This window comes from Macrobrachium nipponense, chromosome 2, assembly GCF_015104395.2.
Source record: "Macrobrachium nipponense isolate FS-2020 chromosome 2, ASM1510439v2, whole genome shotgun sequence".
NCBI classification, from domain to species: domain Eukaryota; kingdom Metazoa; phylum Arthropoda; class Malacostraca; order Decapoda; family Palaemonidae; genus Macrobrachium; species Macrobrachium nipponense.
Genome location: NC_087201.1, coordinates 51,138,820 through 51,164,828, shown reverse-complemented (window position 1 = coordinate 51,164,828; position 26,009 = coordinate 51,138,820). Strand labels below are relative to the sequence as shown.

Sequence of the window (26,009 nt, the reverse complement as noted above, 5' to 3'; positions counted from 1 at the left end):
AATGGATAAAAAAAAAAAAGGGCGAACTGAAAACCGGCTTTAAATCAGATAGACACTAAACACGTCTTATCTTAAAGGCGGTAGGAAAATAACCAGTGGGTCACAGGACGCCGAGGGCATTCTGGGTATACATGCCCCGTGACCTGGTATAGATGCCAATAGTCCCTGGATCTCACAAGTGTAATTTTAATTCTACTGGTTTCCAGCTTGGCGCTAGTAAATCCTAATGTTAAGACCGAAAGTTTGTTCCGTATATGAACAAATACAAATTGATTAAAAAATTTCATTTTTGTTAGTACAGGTCGGAACAAGAAGGGAGTGTCAAGAATATTATCTCTCTCGGCTCTGTGGAGTGTTGAAACAAGCCTACACTGTTCCTCTTCACATTCAGATGCCAGTACAATGCATGTAAAAGTATATGATGTTAGGGACCTTGACCCTTTCATTACTTTCAAAAACAACTTAGTTCAAAGGATTTTAAAGGTTGGTTCATAATTTTGCCAAACCACTTTCACATCCTTCTATCTGTGGGATGATCACAGATCCTTGGACAATTTTTTTTTTCTCCCTCCTTGGGTCCGTCAGTGGTTGCCCAACAAGTGTAACTCATCCAGTGCCCCTAAAGCCCCGTCCACATGACGGGCAAATGCCCGGCAGGCAGACTGTTCCCAATTCTCTGTGGTATGAGGTGAAGTGACGAAGCTATACTGGTAAAATAAAATGTCAGGTTAAAGCAGATCATCTTAATCTTCAGGTCAGAGTGTTATGTACACAACACTTTCCCCTTCCATTTTGTTCTTAGCTTTTCCAAAACTGATGGAGAATCTTGGTTGGGATTGACGAAATATAGTAAATGTAGTCATTAATTAGGATGTTGTATGGAAAATGCGTATAGTAATGTTTGTTAATGTACATCATCCAATGAACAAGCAGAGAAGCTATATACTTGTAACTTGACAAAACTGGAAAATAATAAAATCCGGATAATTCCGTTACTTAATGATAAACACACTTATATGCCTATGTGTATGTTTTGCACACACATGTATGTATGCATATGTGTGTTTTTCTGTCTACATATGTATGAGTACTATTTGTTCACATGTATAAGGTCAGGGGACTTACTGTAACCCTTCTTATGGAGAAATTATTGACATGGATTAACCAAACCTTTAACCTTGACACGGAATCCAGAAGCCATCAATGTGTTGTTTACATTTTTCGATGTTACGTAATGTAGAAATATTGAGTGACAGATGACAAATGATTTTGACACGTTCAGGGATGCAAGTGTGCTGGTAACTCTGCTATTGTTATCTTTTAGTATATTTTCCACTGGAATATATGATAGAACTAGGATTTTGCTAACTGAAGAGAAAATATCTCTCTCTCTCTCTCTCCTTCCTTTAGGTAGAAGCTTGTACATGAAGTTTAAGAAGTAAAACCAGATTACAAACAGTTGCTAATGGTTGCGTGAACTCTTGATTATATTCCTGATCATTTTTTCATTACCAGACATTGAAGCAAATGTTAATTGGGCTGTTTGATCTGGTAACACTGTTTCAAAGCGAAAGAATTCCGGGCAAATCAGAGCGCCTGCCGGGGCATTTGCCCGTCGTGTGGATGGGGCTTAAGGGGACAGTTTGTATCTTTCCTAAGATGTCGGTTTTGAAAGTGAATGAGATGACTGGTCGTCTTTCTTTCTCTGCTCTACTGGTGGGCAGTGGAGAGTTATTCCATCATATGTTGGAACTGGTCAGATACAAGTGAGAGTGCCCCATTTTTTTTCTCTGTTCCTACACAATACAAACACAGTAAGTATATGGAAGCAAGTCCTTTCCTCTTTTACAAGGGGATAGTGGAAGCGACAACAAACAAGGTTGGTGGCTAACATGAAGGTATTTTTTATCCAACAATTACAGGTTCTATGTGTGGCTGTTGAGTAACCTTTACTGAACAGATCTGAGGCATATGACACTTTTTTTATGTCCTACTATGACAAATTTTAATGAATTTCTGTATTTTTCATAACTAACAAAGCTGCAGTCTTAATGTATATAGCCCACCTCAAGCCACCCCTCATTTAGTTACATGGGCTAAAGGAAACTTATGCCATGTAGCCAAGATGTGTTTAGGCAGGTCACACCAGTGTACCTTTCTCTTTCTGCCATCTTGGCTAGTTCCCATTAATACCGTAATCCTTGTACCCCCCCCCCCCCCTTTTTTTTTTTAACTGGACTCCAGCAGGCACTAGAGAATTTTCGACAGCAGATTTGTTACACATTCTCTTTAGGTACACAATAAATTTAAATAGACTACTAATGTTTTTAGAAAACTATGTACATGGTTTTTTGGGGGAAGTTATTCACATGCACATTAGATTCCTGCATTCCTGACCATTTCTTGGAGTATTTTTTCATGAAAGAGGTTGAGTTTTTTATACAAAAGAAATTCTTCCCTTTATTAATTACAATTATATAAAGTACTACAGAAATATTTACAACAGGATTTCCCTTACAAGACTGTACATAATCAAATATAAGGAATTCTGCAGCAGTACTGTAATGGCAAAGAAAATAAATCCTTTACTTAGTACAAATTATAACAAACATATGTATGAATGGAAAAGAACAGAGGCAAGAATATAAATAAACTATAGTGTTACTCGGTAGTTAATCATCACAAGGAAAAATAAAGGCTAATTTCCGAGCGGACTGATGCTGAATCCTAATAAACAAACACTCTTTGGTAGACGTAATGACACTTTAAAATAAAAAGTTGAGGGTTTAGTGAATTTTGTGAAAACCTTTCAAAACTAAACACAAAAAATGCAATACGTACCAATTGCATGAAAACAAGAAGAATTTTATCTTGGGTGAGAATAGTATATAGCATTACTCACAAATATATTTGTAATAATATTTGAATACTCTGTGTCTACTTAAAATTAGGATCTCAAGAGCCCCTAAACATACCCTGCCAAGTAGTTCTGTGAAAGTAGATAAATTATTTGAGATCAATTTTTTTCATGCTACAATAATTGACATATAATCACATACAGCTGATATCAGGAAATACTGTGGTTTTAACAAGAGTGGTTCTGCAAATTGTAAATAATTCTTTGGTCCAACTCAGCGAATATAACCTAATCACATATGTAAATATTATTAAAAAGTAAATAATGTGTGATAATATCCACTTATTTATTTACTGTATTTATGTAATCTAAAATATTAATTCAAAAAATACTGTAAAAAATTTGCGACAGGATTCATCTGTACGTACAACTTCCATTAAAAAAATAAAATTAACAAACAATTATCCTGTAGCCCTCATTTTGGAGCTTGGTTAAAGAAGTTTTCTCCAGACTTTGTTAATATGCTTACAGTGAGCCAGTTGTTCTTTCATCACCAAATTCCAAAGTACCAAATTACAGCACAGTGTGCTTGAACCTGAAATTAAGACATATTGTAAATACCAATGCCAAATTGATATCAGTTACTGTATCAAGATATAACGTGTGCCTAAAAGACATACAGTATTTTACAATGTCTGTGACTATTCTTTCACTCTCCTGATATTCTCTTGAGAAGTACAAACAGCAAACAAAACATATTTTCACATTTCTAAATTCACAACATCTCACATTTACATGCCATAGCAAGCCATATACATATACAGATTAAGTATTTACATAATTACAAGACACCTGCAAAGCCAAAAGACATTACAGAAGAATTACAAATAAAATATTCCATTTTAAAATACAATGTTTTTTGTCACATCTGACACATAATTTATATATACATCGTTACGTCCCAATGCTCCTGAGGTTGGTCATCACCACCATCAAGCAGGATTACACACAGAAGAACAGTTGTAACTATACATATTTTACACATTTTAACATATGTGGCTTCCAAATCTTAAGTAGTTTGAGTTTTTAAGCTCCAACATATTCACAGACACCAGGTACAACAAATTGTATACACTGTCTTACTGGAAAGTAGTTGCCAAAGTAAAGTAGTGTCACTACCACAATTCCTGAATTTGTTCACTAATCACTACATAGTCAACTCAAGTGTTTAGTACTATATTCATCACTAAGCAACAAATCTTGTGTTTATCGACTGCTGTTCTTCTGGATGTTCTTCTTTCTCTTAGCCAGCATATCATAAAATGGATTATGACTGATACTTTGCCTGTGGATAGAAAAGCATAATTATTGAATAAAATCAGTAACTTTTGAAAGTGATGGTAGAGTTTAATATTCTATTCTAAACCACTATTCTTAATAAATATGTTCATACTTGGAAAACTATTTGTAAATGTCCCCTCAAAACATAACCTAGTAGGTAGTTTAAAAAACTTTTCTATTTTGTGACAGAGTGGCAATTCTTGGAGGCTAAGATGATCCTGTATTTAGTTAATGGTATGTATAATGATTAAATTTATTACATACAGTTGAAAGTTTAAACAACACTAACTTTCATTTCTAAAATGGATGAACTGTAATTTTAAAAAATTACACAAAGAAAAATTCTATTTTGACAAGTGATTTTAATTCCGACAGTTAAGCACGACCATCTAAAATAGATGAAAAACATTGTTAGGTGTTCAAAAATATGTGGCAAAGATATGCAGTGACAGACAGATTATGTTATGTGTAAGAGGCAAGTTCTGATACCATCAACACCAGGGTGTACCTATGTTTATATTACCAGTGATTTTACATTAGCTATAGACTCAACTGGGGAGTAGCGCTTTCTCTGAAAAATACCAATGATGTCAAGTTGTGATCATAGTGGTAACAAGACCAGGAACACTCCTTCATTCTAAGGATTTGGTACTTGTGCCATATCTTATTTCATAAGTAATGCCACAAGCTATGATTCCCATCAATAAACTTTACAAATGATTGGAAACTATCATTTATTTGTACAGGCACTTGCTGTTACATAAAAATGTTAATTCACCCATGGTCATTTATACTAATTCACAAAAGAATGTTTGCAACTTCCTTTTGATCCTTTGCTGCATTCAGTTTTTAGACTTTTACTTTACTTCCATTCATGGTTCTTATCTTCCCTCTTCATGTCCAACTTTTCTAACTATTAGTGCAACTGTGAAGGTTTGCCTTGTGGGGGTTTTCTTCCAATTTCATCTTTAGATCCTTATACTTCATCTCATTCATTGTTCTGAATACTGAATTGCTGAAAATACCTCAGTGCCAAGCTTTGTACCCTAAACAGCCTAGCTTTACAGCCTAAATTTCATGATAGATTCATTAACAATACCTTACCAACTGTAACAGTATTTCAACTCTTCTGAAATTTTCCACAAGGAACTGGAAGCATTGGAACCCTGCATTTTGTATTGAATAGTGGAATTTAACTAACATCCTTCTTTCCTAATTATTCTTATAGTATTTGTTCTGTGCTACATTTTTATGTTAAAATCCAATGAACAAAGCTGTTAATTTTTTACAAAGTGTGAACCCATATTTCTTACAATAATTCTTCAGTAATAGGTCCAAGTCCCCCATTTATGCAGTTATAGCATTAGTTTTCACTGAAAATGGGAAAGAAAAAAAGGTGTCTATGTACTTATATCCTTTGGGGAAATAACCTGTCATTTAGTGAGAAGGTAAGATATGCAATCCTACACCTACAGATGCCACAAGAACAAGCCAGAAGCATATCTGAATGTTGTATGTCAACGGAAATTTAATTTGACTGACAACGCAATCTAGTGCTACAATGTTTTTGATAAACTGAAATAAAATCCTAAGTGTTACAGTACTATACAAAATACTTTTATAACCTGAACTCATAATTATAGAATATACTAAAAAATATACAATTTCACACCTTGAACTCATAAATTTGCATAATATATTAAAAAGACAGTGGAAATAAATCCAGGAGCTGAATATCCAATTCTTGCCTATGACTTGGCAAGAAAATCCTCCTCAGAATATTGTGAGCCATGCTGCATTAAAAGTTGTTTGCTCTTTCAATTCTTTGTACACAGATGGCTATTTAAATATATTATTATTGAATATTTAATACAATAAACTCCCATATATTCACAGGGGATGGATACCAGCCCCCTGGGAATAGCTAAAATCTGTGAATACTAAAAACCCCTCTAAAAATGATTATACCGGAGTATTTTAATAGTTTTATCAAAAGTGCATTTAATAATGAAAATATAGTAATTTGTGAATATTTCTCTGTGAAAAATACTATGAATGGTGAATTTTCCATGAATAATTGGTATATATGGTCCATAGAAAAATCCACAAATAGGTTTTACAAATCCACATTGCAAAATGAGGGGGTTAGGACCATTTAAAAAGCCAAAAATATGCTTACTGCAATACACTAGTTGTCTCATGGAAGCTATAGTTCAACATCTACTGTTGGGATAGTGTTTTGTTTGTATGGTGCTTTTACGTTGCATGGAACCAGTGGTTATTCAGCAATGGGGACCAATGGCTTTAAGTGACTTCTGAACCACGTCGAGAGTGAACTTCTATCACCAGAAATACACATCTCTCACTCCTCAATGGAATGGCCGAGAATCGAACCCGCGACCACTGATGTTGGGATGGTGATGACTTTCTACCATATCATTCTACTTTACTATTGCTCTTACACGAAAAGTAAGAAAATTTACACACAAACTATAAATTCCCTATCATAAGTGGGTTAATATGTTACCTATAAAAATATATTTACTCGAAACTCTCAACTCACCTAATACATTTAATCCATTCCTCCTTTTCATCTGGGGTTGCAGCAGACATTCTATAGACAGTGTGCTTTCCCTCAACTACCTTTCCCTCACTGTCTGTCTTACATGCTTTGATGAAGTCTGTAGAAGTTGCGTACAACTCAAAGCAATTTGGTTTATTACGATCTTGTACCTCTCGAACCTGTAATATACAAAAATGTTTATTAAAATGGTACCTGTAACTCATGTCAATATCCCTTATTAGATTTACAAGAATTTACTAGCTATTTGCATGGTTACAAAAACCGCAGTTCAAATAAAACTGGTTTAGAGTTTCTCCTTATGAGAGGAACAAGATTAATTTGATTTTATCTAATAAATTATAGTACTGTAGAAGCCTAAACTCTAGACAGATTGGGAATGTTGTCAACAAAAATTCCTTTCAAGAGACATGTTCAATATATGCCATTTGCGCAAAGTTGGTTTGTAATTGTTCTGCAATATCTACTGGTGGTCACTGGGCCATGAGAGATGGCCACTTGGCAACTGTGTGTGACATCTCCAAACCTCGTCTTTGATAAGTTTCCTATATACTGTACAGTGCTTATTTATGCTCAATTCTCAAATAAGTTATTCTTTTACAAATTTACATTTGTTTGTCAATTTGCTCAATTCTCAAATAAGTTATTCTTTTACAAATTTACATTTGTTTATCAATTAACAAAGGGATATTTCTTTATGGAAATCTTAACACATCATTATACGTAGATAAAATTTCCTACTTCATTCAAACACATTACAGTACTAAATTACCAAAGATAAAATGGAACAAGACTTACTTCGATGTTTTCTAATGGAATTATTCCTCTTGGCTCTTTGTCAGTGGTATATTCAAAATAATACAAGCAATTATCATTTAAAATGAACCATCTTCTTTTCCATGATTTGTAACGGCCACCTTGCTTCATAAGCCATCCTTCACGGTCAGGATTGAAGAATGTATGCATCAGATCGTTCCCGTCATCTTCAGGGATCTTAAATGGTTCTGTTTTGATACTGTCATATAAACTCTGAAAGGAAAATAAATAAAAATGTCTGGCCACTAAAGTACATTAAGTATCCTTTGTGAATCTCTAAACTAAGACCTTCCATAATTAATTATAACAGCAAAATCTATGATAACCATAATTTGACTGCACTACATTTCAATAACTGCACTTTATTTGGATATATAGGCATATTTCATGTATTGTAAAAATATTCAAGTTTATGAATATGGAAAAACCCCTTACCTCCAACAATTCCCTTGGAAGATCATCACCATTATCAATACCACGATTCATTGCTATGAACTGTTCAATTGTCTGTTTGTCTTTTACAGCTGGGTTATGTAATGATGTATTCAACATAATTATAGCAAATGACAACACAAAGCATGTGTCAGGGTGCTGAAAGATTGAGGGGTTTAATTCACAGTAACGATGAGCAAATCTTTCCATCATGCGATCAATTTTCTGAGCCTCTCCTGGCAAACGGAAACTCCATAGAAACTGTCTGTAATACCGAAGAGAAAGGTTAATTTATCGTTTCACCTTCCATAAATAATGACGCAAATTTTTATTACAGTATTACAAATACAATAATAACAGATATAGGTAGCGGAATCTACTAATAAGATAATCCTTGGATACCTAATTTCCTTTAAAGAATTCACTTTTCAGTATCACATTATCTCCAAGTCTTGAAAGACAACTTAACCTGGATTTTTTTCTCTGACATAATTTTCAACTGTGAATGAAACTCACCTTAATGCCTGAACGAGAATGAGATCTGTAAAATCATGGAGACAAACGAAAGCATCTAACACTGACTGGTTAAATTCATTTCGTTCCCCAAGGTAGTCTCCAATTGCTGTTTTGTTTAGACCCTCCCCTTTGTGCAAGAACTGGGCAATATCTAGAAGGAATTAAGAAATAATTAATAATTTATATTACATGACTCATAAATTGACCCTATACAGGCATTCTCCGACTTATGTTGGAGTTCTGTTCCTGAGGCATGACGGTGGAGCACCTCAATATTTATTAAAAAAAAAAAACAAGTGATGAACATGGAAAATACACCTTGATGAGATGACAATATTAGGTGCTATTTGCGAGTACAAGGCAGGCAAGCCAGGAAGAGATGCAAGTTGCTTCTAAACGGTGTGTATATGGACAATAGATAAAACTATCTGTGCTCTATTTCTGCCGTCATCCTTCATGATAACTATTAGCCTCTGGTATTTTCTTTGACAATTACTTATGGCTTGAGCATCCCTTGCATGCAGTTTTTGCAGTCACCTAGAGCATCTGTTACTGGTTTCCACAAATATTTGATTTTATGTAGGGTCATTTGAAATGGTTTACAGCATACAAGAATCTGATTACATGTACTAATGTGTTTTTAGTGACTAATAATAAAGATTTAAAAATCTCGGAACGGCTTCACTAGTGCTTTAAAGAGCCGATTGATAGTCTGACGATAGTAAAACTAAGAACCTAATAATAAATTATCCCATACCAGTAGCGATCTTTAAAAAAAAAGTATACAGAAACTTATTTGTAATAACTTCAATTAAATAAAAGTATTATCAGAAAAAATACTTTCTTAAATATTACTAATACATGATCCAAAAAACATTTACTATAGAAAGCACTAACTGTTCAGACAAAACTAACTTTAAACAACTATAAATAGCTTTGAAATGATCTTACAATGCATTTTTCACTCAACTTAAATTAATTATAATTATATATATAAATATATATATTATCTATATATATATATTATTATAATAAATATATATATATTATATATATAGTTCTATATTCACATCTTACCGGTGATTCATATACATATATCGAGCTACAAATGCCCTTTAATATATAATTCGCTCTACCTCAGAATTAATATATTTTCATATATGTTTAACCGAAGGGGGAATTTATTCGGCGATAATAGAATTGCCGTCCGACGGGCACGAACCATCGACATCTTTAATTCCAGGACTGACGGTGAAGTCTTACACTGCCAGTCCTGGAATTGAAGATGTCGATGGTTCGTGCCCGTCGGCCGGCAATTCTATTATCGCTGAATAAATTCCCCTTCGGTTAAACATATATGAAAATATATTAATTCCGAGGTAGAGCGAATTAGATATTAAAGAACATTTATATATCTATATTTATATAATGATATATATCTATATATATATATATATAGATTCTTATAGAACATTAAATCTAGAGATCTTCTTATATCTATTTAATATTAATATAAATCTATAAAATATATAATATCAATATCTATATCTATATATATATATCTATATATAATATCTATATACATCTAAATCTATATAATCTATACTATATTATATATAAATAGTATCAATATATATTTATATATATATATGATATATATTATTATATACACACACGTACTTATTTTTGACTTTTGAAGCTGAAGTATTATGTACTACAAATGAAAGTTTTGCAATATTTTCCATATAAATTTGAAATTGAGGAACTCACCTTCAGGTGTGTTTCTGAGGAGGCCATGATCAATAAGGTATTCAATACCTTTCTTGGGATCCATATTGAACTTCTTACGACCAATGCTCATCTGTTTACTCTTCGGGTTGTTCTTACTGCGAAGAAAAATACGATTCTAAGAAAAATAACTTCTAAATGAAATAAACATTATAAAAAGTGGTATACAAATTTCATTGCGTACATGTCATGCAATTACATTTTGCTTAACTGAAATAAATTTAATTTACACTAAAGCATACTTGGAGTACAACAGACCCTCCCATGAAAATTTCAACTAGTAACCTTCAGATCCCGTCCAACTCGACTTGCAGCTCGTGACTCATCACATTCAGTGGTTGAATACATAAGGGAACAGAATTTTATTCCACGAAGCGATGCTGTCACTAACTGCTGAAGTATTCTTTCAATATAAAGCATATTGCAAATAGCTATTAAAATATCGGAAATCGTCATTTCATTTTTTGCGATATAGCAGCAAAAGGAACACTAAATCTTAAAATTACGGTGAAGCAAATCATCTATAATGTCTTACAATAAGTTAAATAACTGATTCCTATAATAGCCGCATTATGTAGTAGTACACATGGACACACTCGGTAAAAACAAAAGTGTTCAAGCCCTTACACATTGCTTTTATCAAGTTACTGGAAAAAGCTATATGAACACACTTAATATAAAGTTGGATTTCTCACGACTATCCAGCGAGTTGTACTTCGCTTTACTTTCATTTGTGTTATATTCAATTACTTGCATACCCTTTGTGCGTGTACATCCATCCAACCAATATACCGGACTAACACATAATAAAAAAAATTAAGATTAGGGAGTAAAACGCATAAAACCGCTCAAGTTGCGAAGCATAAAGCTAATACCGAAACACGGAACTTCATAAAAAGCACATTAAAATGTAATCAAAACTGACAACTTTCATTAAAAAAAATTACTTTTAACCTTATGGAACACAACAGTTCGAGGCGGTAATTAGGGAGGGGAATTATGCATATCTTCGCTTAGCCCTTAAGCTATCCTGTTTCTCAAGGTGACACAGACAGGTTCTACGTATTTATGGGGGCAATGTTACCACATCTCAATAGCAGTGACGTTGCTAACAAAAGAAAAGACGATTGTTCATCAACTTTAAGTATGTTTACAGTTAGTGCATTGAAGTCATAACCTAAATCCATTTCTTAACATTTCAAAGTTATGTGGAAGTATCATAACAGGTTGTGAGAATCGCAGGTGTGACAAACTACCAGATACAGTTAAATGCTGGCGAATGTGAGCAAACAATGCGGTAGGCATCAGCTCCAACTGTGCAACTGTAGCCTAGAGGCAGGTGGCTATGTTCTGTCAAATAAGACGCTTAGATTACAGAAGCCCAATACGTAACTGTTCCCCGCTGGCAAAGGTGGCCTATACTAATTCAGTATTCTGATTGTAACACTGTCTTGGACCATAAATTTGAAGATCTAAGTCTTTTAACACCCGTTTTTTTTTTTTTAACAGGACGCATTTTTTAAAACACTTTTCTAGTTGTGTAAATGTAAATTTTGCTGGATTTCGTCCTGAACACATTTAAACTAATTAAGAAAGATCCCTCAACCTCTACACACACACACACAATATATATTATATATATATAGATATATATATATATCTATCCTACTATATATATATATCATACATTATATATATATATATATATATATATATATATATATATATATATATTATAAATATATATATAGATATATATATATATACATATATAAAATATCGTATATTAATGTATACACGTACTGTATACACATTAAGCAATTCAACCAAACGAAGGCTAAACCAACACAACGAATCTCTGATCTTTCCCCAACGGTCTCATATGAACTCTTAGTCAAGTACACTCATACTAAGTGATCTGTATTTTACTGAAGTGTTTGGGGGTTTTACCAACGTTCCAACGACCTTAGCCTTGCCATTCAATTTTATTTAATACGAACAATAACGTTAAACACGGCTTTTAAAATCTTGACTTTAACATCTAATTTTGACTTTACGCTCCAATGTGTTTCGCCCAATTCCAAACAAATAAACTGGGAGCCAATGCGTCTGAATAGTATTCCAAACATAATTAGAGCATCAGAGATGGTGTATTCTGATACTGCATCAAAAGCCGTGGATGATTTTGTGGTAAAGAATCACACAAGTGCTTATATCATCTAAGGTTTGGTTCCTTTAAGCAAATGGACCTGGGTACAAATACTCGACGAGGACTTGATAGGTAGTACCCCAAATACTCCGCCCCTTGAAAGCATGGCGAAAAAGAACGCTGCTAAACCATCCGAACTCTTATCTCCACTTACACAGCGTCCAACTGTCTAGCACAAAAAGAACTCGAGTTGGTATATTAAATGGCTAGATAATAGGCTCATTGACAAAAAGAATGATCTTAAAAATACTGTACGCAAGTAATTATTAACAAGAACCTAAAATCTTTATAAGCAATGGCATTCATCCTTAAGAAAAACATTGCAAGACAATTCATTAACCTATTGAAAACAATTTTTTCTTCCCTCCTCGACTTGCCAGGTAAACAGATAATGGATGGTGAAAGATTATTAATCATTTAGGATTATATGCATCTTGGTAACCTTCGTCACCAAACTATCTGTATTACAGAGAGAAGAAAAGCTATGCGTTAACCCCTTTCCATATTCCTATAAAGCGGGAGACAGAATTTTTTCTTGTTTTGAAAGTGCGTCAACACCTCATGGTTTACACATTCACCTATACTTCATTTGCACATAAAGAGCTTCTGACTCCGCAAAAGTTAGAGCGAAAACGGCATAATTTCGGGAAAATATACTGCAAGAGGCTGAGACTTTGGTAACGAAAACCGGCACACTGGCGATTAACAAGGAAGGCGGAGAAAGCAGCGCCATGGCTAAAGAGGATGAGCAACTTTCCTTTGATAATGACATGCGTGTGAATTTCAGACTGGAGTTTAAAATAGGCATATTTATTTGCAGCAACCACAGACCTTTGTCGCCGAATGTACTGCATACTTAGGTGTCCTGTGTGTATTGATAAACTCTAGCATTTTTATTTTCGAAGAATTTGGGCCACGACGCACAATGACTAGCACCAAAACAAACCAAACATCCTCTGCAGTACTACTACGCATTTTCCATGACGGCGATATGGATGGTTTATGGTTTAGTAGTGTGAATCAACTGACGACGATCAAGTGCGATTCGTAGGTGTATCAAACATCTTAATGGTATACGGATGTTTGGCGTATTTAGATCCTGCGCAAAATTTATTGTTTCACTAAGTTCAAGCGACGATTCAGTGCATTACTATATACCCTACAACGATTCCCCGTGTATTTATTTATGTCTATTAATTTGTTGTCTTTCTTCCTTTTCTCATAACCTTCCTCTTCTTTCTATATTACCTTTATCTCCTGTACCTTCTTATGAAAACCACATTCTTTTGGAAGCTTGAATTTCAAATCAATGGCCCCTGTAGGCTTGTTCCATATACATTTTCTAAAACTGATTTGAATAGCATATCTGAATTCCGTAAGAAATTATTATTCTACCGATCCACTCGAAGGAGGATTGAATGCTTGCTGTACTGAATTGACATTCAGTAAATAACAGGACCCCTTGCAAAGAATGATACCGCAACCCTAATACAAGCTAAAGTCCTCTCTCTGCGTTTTGTTCTTAAATATACAACCAAGTAAAGCTGAAATAACTTTTGCAATTTAAAGCCAGATTAGGAAAATGTCACTCAATTTTGTTCCAATCCATCCAGGCAAGTCGAAAATTTTGTAGTAAAATTTTCCGGTATTAAAATAAGATAAATGAAACTGGCCAGGTATATTATATTACTGAAAAAAAAAACTTTCTGGTTCTATCAGCTGATTACAAACGCAAGAGCTGGTGTAAGTACTGTTTAACCTAACAGAAATCAACCATAAGTGTACGACCTTTTTGGAGATGAAAGTGGAGCCGTTAGACCGGAAAAAACCATAATTAAGAATTTTACTACACCAAATATGAGTTTCTAAGGAACGAAAATTCTTGAATATGCCAATATATGGTAAAAAGGAATTCACAGTGTACCGATCTTTCAATAAAAATATCTTACATCTTGGATTTTTGGGTCCAACGACCATAAATTGCATTTACTTCTTTGTTTGGGGGGGGCAGGCGGAAGGGTTCAAGGTCAGTATATGCCTGAAAAGTGCAACTTGAACAATTCTGTAAAGCCAAATAATTTTCATCTATCGCCCTCCCTGTTTTTCGTCCCAGAACCATGTTTCAAGAGGCAGTTACAAACCTTGTTCCTTTTGTGTTTGGAGGGAGTCCTGGACGACTCATGTGGTATAACCACCATTGAGCAACAGAGCACGCTCCGGGTTGTGAGGTAGCATCGGCAATTACCATTATTCTTCCATTCTTACTCACGAGTGCTAGATTCAGATGGGGATTTACCTCATCACAGCAATTCTAGGAAACGTACGATCACCAAGAAACCCAGCGATCGCTCTTACCCGCCGTGTGTGTTGTGTGTGTGTGTGTAGCCAGCCAGTGTGAGCGTGTGGCGAGTGGACGGGAATTTCCTTGAAGGACACGCCAGGTACACACCTTTCTAGTTTTTCTTCATCTCGCTGGTATTCTAATGTATAAAAGGCTAAGCCAACAGTTTATCTTGGTCAGTTCCACGTCAACAACAGGGTATACATTGCAATTAAATTTTAAGTGTTCAACGAAACCATGCTGTCATTAGACTTGTAAACTTACAAGATACAAACGGCCACTTTTGAATAAACGTACTCGACTCCCAATTCATAGTATATCTTACATGACTGAGAGAGCGAGCGAGCCTTGGTGAATTGTTTGGTTACAGCAGTGAATAGCAGCAGCGCCGCATCCATCGAAGGCGGCATCCGGTGCGCCGAGTGAGTGAGGGCGATCATCGAGTAAATATTTACTCAGTCTCGAACTGTTTTCATCCTCCTGTGTCTGTCTACCTAGAGGTTTCTTTAACGCTCGGCCTCTTCAGAAAAGCAGCCATATTTATCTGAGCAGTCAACCTTCGAGATTTTTTTAATGAAAAATAACTGGAGAATAATTATATCACCACACTAAATTTTTACGCATCTTATATAATCCAAAGCAATATTTACCATGCCCCGGATTCAATGCTATTGCCTGTTGAAAAAAATGACTTTTAACCTACGCCATTTTAAATATTGGTAGGTTAAATCGCCCACCCAGATGCGCAGAACTCAATCGATATATGTGTATATATACGTGTATATAATAATACTGCTTTTTACTCTGCTAGAGTGCTGTATTAGTATATATTCTAACTTTGAAAGGGAGTAGGAAACCTGCAGTAATAGATTTAGAGCGTCAGAACTTTCATGCTACCATCATGTTTCAATTCGTAAGAATGTACAAAGTCGTAACGAAAATGCCCAGACAAGATTTATCATCATCATCGAAGTTTAAATGAAATCCGATCGATAAACAAGTAAGATATTGGGAGATAGATTATTTCTTTGGCGTATAAATATACATTCCTATAAATCCTTTATTTAAGTTCTACGCGGAAAAACTTCATCCATAAATGTCACCTTACGAAAGCTATGACTTCGTTCAAGCGAAATTCTCAAGGACACCCGTCAAACGAACCGTGAATAAAAATTCGAGAACAAAGCACGAGATGTCCCGTACATCAAGAGTAAATGGAAACAGGTCTTATGTATATATATATATATATATATATATATATATATATATATATATATATATATATATATATATGTCTAAAAACTATGTCTAAAACTAAAAGATAAAAAAAATATATATATAACTTTCTGACTTCCGTCGTAATAGCTATAAGTAATATGGGAAACTGAATATAAATAACCACAGGAGGCATAACATAATTACTACTGTTTTAGATTCTGCAAAGATTAAAGGAATTTCCGCTACACCGACGAACGCGCTTACCTAAGCAAGCGAACAGAAAGCATGAAGCAAAGCAAGTACTTCTATAAGGGTGAACTTTAAAAGCTTCACTGCTTAAGCTCTCTTCTGTGGGCTAAGCACATCGAAAATTGGGTCCTTCAAGAAATCCATACTGAGCAGCACCAGGTTAAAGACATCTTCAATTTTTCCTGCGTCTAATTTTATGACGCTAAGCAATACTGGCGTCTCAAATCACTACGGCTACCACAACCTTTTAACTGCTATAAACATTACAGTTACGCTAAACAGATAGCTAAACAGATAATAGATCCGAAGAGACGTCCACATGAGATCACATATGACAAAAAAAAAAAAAAAATATTGACGACTGGAAATGAATCTCCTAATAGCGTATTAAAATCCCACATCAGATAGCATAAGCCATTTAGGGCAATAAGCTTTTGACGTATAAAAAGGTCAGCAGTAACTGGCAATAAGATTAGCTTTACACAAATTCAAGACTGGAGACATCTGGCAGCACAATAACCCAAACATGAAGTGTCAACAACCGAATCACGACTCTCTTGAGCTCTGGAGTTAAGGTGATGCACTTTATACAATAGCCATTAACTTTCCCTTGAACAAAGCATTTTTGACATAACATATACTGTACTTCCTATATGGAAAGAGAATCCCAGAAGGCAGTGGACTGTGTACTAACAGGAACAACGTGCTTCAAAACACAAAAGGGCACTCAGTTTTTTCAAGTCTTTCAAAACAGATCTTCTATCATTTGAAAAATGCTGGACGTAACGAGATCAATGAAGGTAAAGCTGAAAATGTCTGAAGCAAGGAACTCCTCTTCGGAAAACCCCATCAACTTAATAGAACAGTAACACAAATCAAATACAACCAAATTATATTACCTGTCTTCCCCCGTATCAAGGGCCTCCATCTCGGCGGTGACTTCTGCCATCTCATCTTTAAGGGCCTGTGAGAGAGGGAGAAAAAAAAAAAACTTTTAGTAACATACTATTAACTGAAATAATTTAGGTGATAATGAAGCATACGGTCTTGGTATAAGAAAAAAATAATATAATGAAGTAAAAATGAACACTGCTAAATGATGATGATCATATCGCTCATGTTGCTAACAATGCAGTTTACAATTCAGCCAATCATAATCGAAAATGACTGTGATAACGCTACACTGATTGCATCAGTTTTAAACCTGGGAGAATATGATCGATTTAACTGATTTCATGGAGTCTGGGCTGTCAAGCCAAGGACCAGGACACTGGCCACACGGCACTTTAGAAAAGAAATCGTAGTAGAGGGGTTGGAAACCAAAATTGAAGGTGGAAGAGGGAATGAAGGTAGAATAAAAGGAAGTGGTGTTGATATAGGCAAAAGGGACATGGCAAACTCTGTTTACTAATGCCTCGGTGCATCATGTGAGAGGTGCACTGACTGAGGAAACGAATTTTCTTACACACACACAAACACCAGAAACGTACCTATATGTTTGGTGGCAAAACAGGAAATGGAAAAACACGGGAAGGGGCTGCCTACAGATAGACAACACTCGACTCGATTGAAGACTGTTGCAATACTCGGCTATAATGACTGCTTCTCGGCGAGAGCGTCAGGAACCAAGCCACACAGCACTGCTTCAGAAATTCTCACCACACTTATTGGTCATTTACTTTTGATTTACGGGGAAAATCCGTACCGCATATAAATCAACATAAGCACAGACTGCTATCTTATTACATGTCTAAAAAGATATATATATATATATATATATATATATATATATATATATATATATATATATATAGATATATATATTATTTTATAGATGTATATATATATATATACCTACACAGTAAGAATAACTACTCCCTTCTTCAAGAAAATTCAATACACCAAGCCTGTACGAGTTCGTAATACTTCGCTCTGGCAACTTCTAGGAAAATCCAATGGTATCTCAACAAAAGATTAGCTTATCAATCCAAATGCACCTTTCTATCATAAAAGAGCTAAGCTTATTAACAGATACTGGGCTATTGAACAAAGGACACTATTACATAAATTTAGAAGGTAGATTAATTCTGTAAATGTGTATCGCATAATGACTGCCCTAATTATACTGCAGAATATCTAGTACAGTACTTATGTTACACATGACAATACTGTTCTCCGTGTTGCTGTATAAATTTCACAAACGAGAACCTTTTCGATACTTAACCTTAACGCCAAAGTGTAACCTTAACGCCAAGGTGCCAGTTACGCCAGTTAAAAAGATTGTACACTCTGTGATAAAATATTTTTCTCAGCGAAACGTACACTACCCTTTTCCCTTGTCCTTTGCCACTCATCAAAAGCCCGCAAACGCCCCCCTTCAGGGAAAGGAGTGAAGCTAATGAGAACTACCAGCCACACGCTGTTATTAACCTAAACCACCAGCATATGTGGGGCGCGTAAAAAAATAAAATAAAAAGAGCGTCTTGTAACACCCATCTCCTGACACGCAAAACAAACAAATATTTATATGTAAACGTATGTGTATATGTATGTGTGTATGTATGTATATAATTATATATATATATATATATATATATATAAAATATATATATTATATATATATATATATATATATATGTATAACGTATGTGTATCTGTATATGTATGTATATATATATCATATATATATATATATATTATATATATATATATCTATATATATATATAGATATATCTTATAGATATTTTAAATTATAATATATATATATATATATGTGTGTGTGTGTGTGTGTATATACACACACACGTCAGTTTAGAAGCTAATGTGCATAATAGGACAATCGCACAAAATGTTCGACATTCTTCATTCTCCAATGAAATTTTCGTTGTACTTATGAAGTTATGAGGCCCATAGTATTGCTTTCCTTGAAAGCCACCTCTCTCTCTCTCTCTCTCTCTCTCTCTCTCTCCTCGTCTCTCAACGTCCTTCTCGTCTCTCTCTCTCTCTCTCTCTCTCTCTCTCTCGGAAATGGCCTGCAGAGAGACGCTACTCTACAATGCTAATCTCCCCACCTTGACTTCAAGATGAGCTAATCCGCTCGCTGACTCACTATCAAAAACAGGCGCGACATCTTACCACATAAAACATAGAACATTCGTAATCTTCACAAGTTCACTGGACGTGTTTGTAGTCTTCTTACTACGCTAGCAGTTATACAAAATATTAACCATACCGTTGGAGTCTAAGGCGGTAAAAGAACACACGAAGTGAAGAAAAGCTGCTATCACAACCACCACGTACCTCTCAGGAAGGCAGCCAGCTTGCGTATACTGTCAATACAAATATACCAACCTCCTGACTATATCCATGGAGAGCAAGAATGTTTACGTATTAGTAGATATTCTAAATATCTCGGATTTCATCAAACTTACTTTCTTTGTAAGGATGAGATTAACCAAAACAAATCTCAACCTACTATTATGGGTTTAGCTCTACGCACATTTGACATCTTGATTCGCTTAAAACAATTCATTCAAACGAATTTATATTATTAACCATTATTTATATATATGAACTTACTAATAAGATATCTAGATTCCCAGCTGATTATCTGGTGCACCAATTCTTCATAAGAAACCGAACCCATTATACAATAATCTTCCGATATCGGCCGCGTCTTGAAAGATCTCAAAATGCTGCTCTGTTCGTCACAGCTTACTTTCACTGGCACATGCGCATGAGCTGATAAGACCTAGTTCTTCCAGCCGTGACTTTCAGATTCTCTCTCTCTCTCTCTCTCTCTCTCTCTCTCTAAAAAGCTGGGCGACATTCGGTCTTGCTCGGAGGCTTCCTTACACCGGCCCAAGGGAAAATCCCCAGAGGCAATTCTTTGGCCCCACGTCACCAAAATCAAGAGAATGAGCTCTTTTCAATATGGGCAACACTCAAAAGAGAATCCAGCAAAGAAATTAACAACTTCTACAGGAAAATATCGTCGGTCTTAGAGCAAGCACTTGGGTACAAGTATTAACACCTTCGAGTTATATCAAATAGTTCTAGAGCACAAGGTCTGACTAAAGAGAAACCCCAGTAATATGATGGAAACTAGGAACACAGATGTAGACGCTAAACTGACTTGTACCTATTAACAAGCTAACATCACGTACAATACTTATACCGTTATGGGCTGCTCTATGAGCAAGAGCCCGTTATGGCATAAAGCCAGCTTAATCATATACATGATTATCTTTTCACCTAAACTGTGTATATATATGTATGTATATATATATATATGTGTGTGTGTGTGTGTGTGTGATACAATTACATTGAAGTTTAGCAAACCCTAAGCTGTAGGAATTCGTCCATAATAGAAACCACGCAAATAATCCTATGATATGCTGATCAGAGATGTGCTGGGGCACAAGCACTCGCTTTGTCTTCTCCTTAATTCAAGTAAAACTGAAATTACATTTAACTCATCTGTACCAGTCAACATTAGTTTTAACAAACAAATGTACAGTTCTTACATGTTACTCAAAAGTTTTTCTTTCAAGCCCATCTGATCTACTTGCATTTCTTGCAAGGTCACTCTACACAGCCTTCGTTATTTTTAACGAATATTAATCGTTACCCAATCTCCATCAGTTTTCGGGATGGAAAAATCCTTGCCCACAATTCAAAACCGCCCAGGTTTTCAGCAATAACATTCTCCTCTCTAATCAGAAGTAATCGCAGCCGCACACAAAAGCGCTTCCGGTGATTATGCTTCGTCACTACAGCAGATTTGTTCTTGCTCAAATGCAAAATAAAAAAAATGGGGACTAGCTGGCAATAAATGAAAATACAGGTATCAGTGCTTTAAAAACAAAGAAAAATACTATAATGTTTTTTCCTCAGAGCGAATACAATGGCAACTACTGACAGTAGCAAAGATGCTTCACTGCAAACAACTGGTGACGCGAACACTTACTACCCGGGTAGTCGGCGTCTGAAGGTAAGTACCAAGCTGTGGCTCACTATACTCTGTTTTTTTCCATCTGTCCACCACCTGTGGTGTTTGCGTATAGTAACACTGCGTCCCGTGCTTTAGATAGTTACGCTATGTTTAATTTTTAGGTAAATTAAAGGAAATCTGGGTGTACATTTGCAACTAAACAGTGTTTAAATAATTTACGGTATGCGAATTACACAGTTAATATTCAAAATTGGATATTATAATTGTTAAATGTAAGCTGAATGTCACTAACTAAAGCCCGGGACGCAGTGTTACCATACGCAACCACCACAGGCGGGTGGACAGATGGAAAAAAAACGAGTATAGGTAGGCCCTTGACGGATGTGATGAGAATGTGCGAAAGATCGCTATGGAACGCCAAGGTTAAATAGACCGGGGATACGGGAGGTTGAGCTCATGTGCCGTTGTTCCCAGCTGCACTCAACTCATAATCAAGCCGACAAACGTCACCCCTACTTTATACATATACGCACGTCTTAATTAACCAATTTGTCTGGTAATTATGTGCATCAATCAGTCTGTAGAAATTATCGTACACCTTGGAAGGCGGGGATTAGTTCCGTGATATCTTATATCAATATCGAGGTTTTATTAAAAACCAAGTTTAATGCAAGAGCCAAACAACAAAGTTTACAGCTATCAACAAGCAAAGACTCAAAATAGCTCACGACACACTAGAATGTTCGAGTACACCTAATACAGCCGGAGCATATAGCGTTACGATGGGAGGTTTACAGCAGCCAGGCGACGCGACAGAAATCCAATTGAGTTTTACATTCATACTCTTGAGAGTGATCTGGGAGGAAAAATTGCACAGTGCCACGGTTAAATATTTTTGGGAAAAGCAACGGAGAGAGAGAGAAAAAGAGAATGTTAACAACATATACGATAACCCACCAATTAAGGAATGGGATGAGAGATTGCATTATAGATGTCACTGCAAATTGGTTACCCTTAGAACAATATTGTTGCAAGCTGTAACTTGACACTGCTCGTTTTTCTATGTTGCATTCTATATTATCGTCCATATTAACGACTTTATTTTAAGCTAACGATGGCTATTCCTTCCACACACACACACATTATATGTGTTGTATGTGTGTGTAGGACTCTCACCGTATCCCTCATTGACAAATCGCGCATTTCTGAAAGTATAAAGTAAAAAAAAACAACGCTCGCTTTCACCTCCAATAGAAATTTCCACTTTACACAAACGCAATTAATACGCACGTGCGTACGTGTTTATTAGGCATTCCGTGATTATTCTACGGAAGTATAAAGTCCCAACTGAAGTTCGGCCAGCCCCGCATACTGTAGGCTGAGTACTATACGGTATGATCTAGTTCTATCGACAACGTTCTCACCTGGCTTCCGTTTCTATAAAATATTCAACCACTTTTCTTCACCAAAGAGACACCTTGTCCTAAAGGAAACTGTGCCCATATGACATGCGATTACCACCCAAGTCTTATGACGAAAGCAGACATAACAAATTATAAAATACGCAGTGTGAAAAGAAGGACGAGAAACCCTTATCAGAAGCTGCTACCTTGGAAGAGAAACAATAGGACTGAAACATTAACAAACAATAACTCGACAGACGAAGGATGAAGACTTTTTGTGCTAAAAACATTATTTATGATTTCAAATAGAGGGGACTTGTTTATAGTATAACACAAAATTTCTCCTGAAAACCATTTTTATACCTAAATGCTGGAGCTGTTAATGTGCAAATCCACAAAATTTTGAAGCACCGATCAGACCGAATTCACAAAAGTATGTCAATTTAAACTTCATGGAACTGTGCTCAAAATAATGGGCTCTAGGAAAACAATTTTCATTCTAATATTGGGTTATTCTATTGAACATTTCGTCTAATTTCCTAATGCCGAAGGTTTAAACTCAAGGACTAAATATACCGGTACTTCTTATTTACCCCGAAATTTATTTTCAACAATAAAAAATTTGTATTATATGAAAACAAATTATTGCATATGTTAGTTGCTAACAAGAGAGAGAGAGAGAGAGAGAGAGAGAGAGAGAGAGAGAGAGAGAGAGAGAGAGAGAGAGAGAGAGAGAGACCTAGTTAGCAATAATGGTATAATATCATTCACACACCCGCATTTTAAATGTGTAATTGGATCATAATAGCATCTGGTTTAACATTCAAATACATCTACGATCACATTCAACATCTCATTTGCACACACGAAAGCTTAAAACATCCCAGAAAAGTAGATAAAACAAACCTTTATCAAATAAATCCATCTTCACATGAGGTACTGTGAAGATTAAACTATTAACCCCACGACGAGCGCCACTCAGGAATTCGCGTTAACCATTCCTTGAAAACGGGACTGCCAGAACAAAAGAGGAGACTGCGAGGACGAACAAGTCAGTCACGTATGCGCAACAGCATAAACAGACGTTCATTTGGCGAGATATAATGATCATCCCCAGTAATGACATTAATTGTCATTACTAAGGCGGAAGACGCTTGGGGGGACTGCAATACTTATAAGCACCGCCATTTTCGAGTGGTCTGAATAAGATCGAGAAGCTAGCTTTGTAAATCGCTTCCAAATCTGCCTGGCGCTGTTTGTGCTCCGTCTTTTCTTCAAGGCCTAACTAGAACGTCAATGCAACTTGCTTCTTAATGCACTACCATTACAAAGGACTGAGGCTGCTTCCGTTGGAATTGCGAAATGCTGAGGCAGGCAAGGCGTGCAAACCACCATTGACTGACTGACTATCGTCCCACAAACGTTAGGTTGCAAGAATTTAGGTAATCATGGGTTATGAAATTTTAGGGCTTTAGTTTTAAACACGTCAAAATACTGAAGACAAGTTTGGGTTCTACAAATCAAGGGAAATGCTTGTTATCAAATTCAGTCACATTTGGACGGCTGCTCGTCAAGGTTAACTGTATATCACTGTAAGTTCACCTGGCATGTTACCTAACTTCCATTTCCTTTTCTCTTTTGCAACTAAGGAATTTATTAGAGCCTGGTCCACAGAGCTGTAGCCTATTCTTTTAATGTACTAACAGTGATTACTCATGGAAGATGAAGATTTAAGCCTAGCTGCTCCGCATAATTCATATTAGTAAAAAAATTATTTCCATAGTTTAGCTATTCGCACTCCTAGCAACTATTTCCAATAATTTGACTGCTGAATCTACTGCTTATGTTACAAATCAATCATAGTAAGTTCATACTCGAATCCCTATTACCTAGGAAAAGAGTGATTTGTCTACTTCGCTATATGGAGTGAAAAGAAAAGGTCCCCAAAGGCATTAATATAGTACTCAATCACGTCGACGTATCAGAAGATAAAAATCAAAAGGTCAAAGTTTCTCCATTCAGAAACCATTACAACGCAGATGAACAATTCAAGACAACCATAAACAATGACTTACAAATGGACCACACTACATAGATCAAACCATGATGATAAATAAATTGTCCCAATCGGACAGTATTGTAGTTTTACTTCCAAATTGCATGATTAAACGAGTCCCATACCGCCTAGCTCTCACGTATCTGTTCAGAAAATATCATCATTCCAATGGAAGGCTCCGGTCAACGTACGGTACAATAAGCGACAACAAAACAAACATCCTAATATCTCAAGTGGTGTTCGTCTGTCCGGCAAGACGTTTCGTAACTGCCCTCTCACATCTACTTGACCTACCAGATGAGGACCAGCATCCAAAAATGGATATGGACTTTCTTTCTGTTGTCTTCCAATGTTTTTACGTTGTGAGACGACTTCAATGCCTGGTTATGGTTGATACTTCCCTGAGCTAAACTATTTTTGGACATCAACGTCAACCAGTATTAGGGCAATCGACTTCTGTAGCTGTCTATAATTCATCATTATCTTCTTATGAATTTTGTTATTCTAGTACATATGATCATGAAAAAATATAACTGTCCCCTTAAAAGTTACTTAAGAGTACAACTGCACCAACAGACGTGGCAATATCTGGTGGAAATAACAACCATGAAGACATCTATGAACTATATTGACGTAAAACTAACTTAAAACCTTTACATAGGGTCATTCCACAAAGCAATATCTTTTTCAGCTTCCTTGGGTTAAAAAACAACTGCACCAAAGCATTACTGATCGTTAATTATAAGATTGAAATTTTAATAGGAATGTTCACTATATGAGTGTAACTTCAAAATTTAAAAAATCGGCAAATAACCGATTTTAAATTTGCTGCAAATATTTTTTTTACTGTGCTATTTTGACAATGATGTACTACAATTAATCCACAGATGTCTCGTGTTTGTGTGTCTTCGTGTGTTGGTGCAACTACTACAGTCATATCAGCACCAATGCTTGTGTTGCCTCATCAATTTCATCATCAACTGTCAACACAGTAAAAAATACGAGAAATCCTCGTGGGCAGAAATTTACGTTTAATCGGGTATCAAAACAACACACAATCCTCCCTCTACTATATATGCATCTAATAAAATTAATTAATAACACCTTAGAATGCTAGAAGAATTTTGTGGAAAAAAAAAGAAAAACATTAATCACTCCAAGGACGTTCCACTCGTTTTCTTGCACGTGAAAAATTACATTTAAACCACTGAAAATAGAATTTTTTTTTTCTATAATAATCAGCATAT

General features: G+C 35.5%; 1 protein-coding gene across 10 annotated transcripts in view; it reads right to left on the bottom strand.

Annotated features, from left to right (window-relative positions):
• Positions 1-2,447: 2,447 nt before the first annotated feature.
• LOC135220566 (cytohesin-1-like) overlaps positions 2,448-26,009 on the bottom strand; it is a 522,334-nt gene continuing 498,772 nt past the window's right edge. For all 10 annotated transcript variants that reach the window (XM_064257804.1, XM_064257806.1, XM_064257805.1 and 7 more), the window contains 7 exons: positions 17,248-17,312; positions 10,314-10,429; positions 8,544-8,694; positions 8,031-8,292; positions 7,578-7,808; positions 6,762-6,940; positions 2,448-4,202 (listed from right to left, as the gene is read on the bottom strand). In XM_064257804.1, the coding sequence (XP_064113874.1) occupies positions 4,124-4,202; positions 6,762-6,940; positions 7,578-7,808; positions 8,031-8,292; positions 8,544-8,694; positions 10,314-10,429; positions 17,248-17,312 (1,083 nt within the window). In that variant the 3' untranslated portion in view covers positions 2,448-4,123. The remainder of the gene's footprint in view (positions 4,203-6,761; positions 6,941-7,577; positions 7,809-8,030; positions 8,293-8,543; positions 8,695-10,313; positions 10,430-17,247; positions 17,313-26,009) is intronic.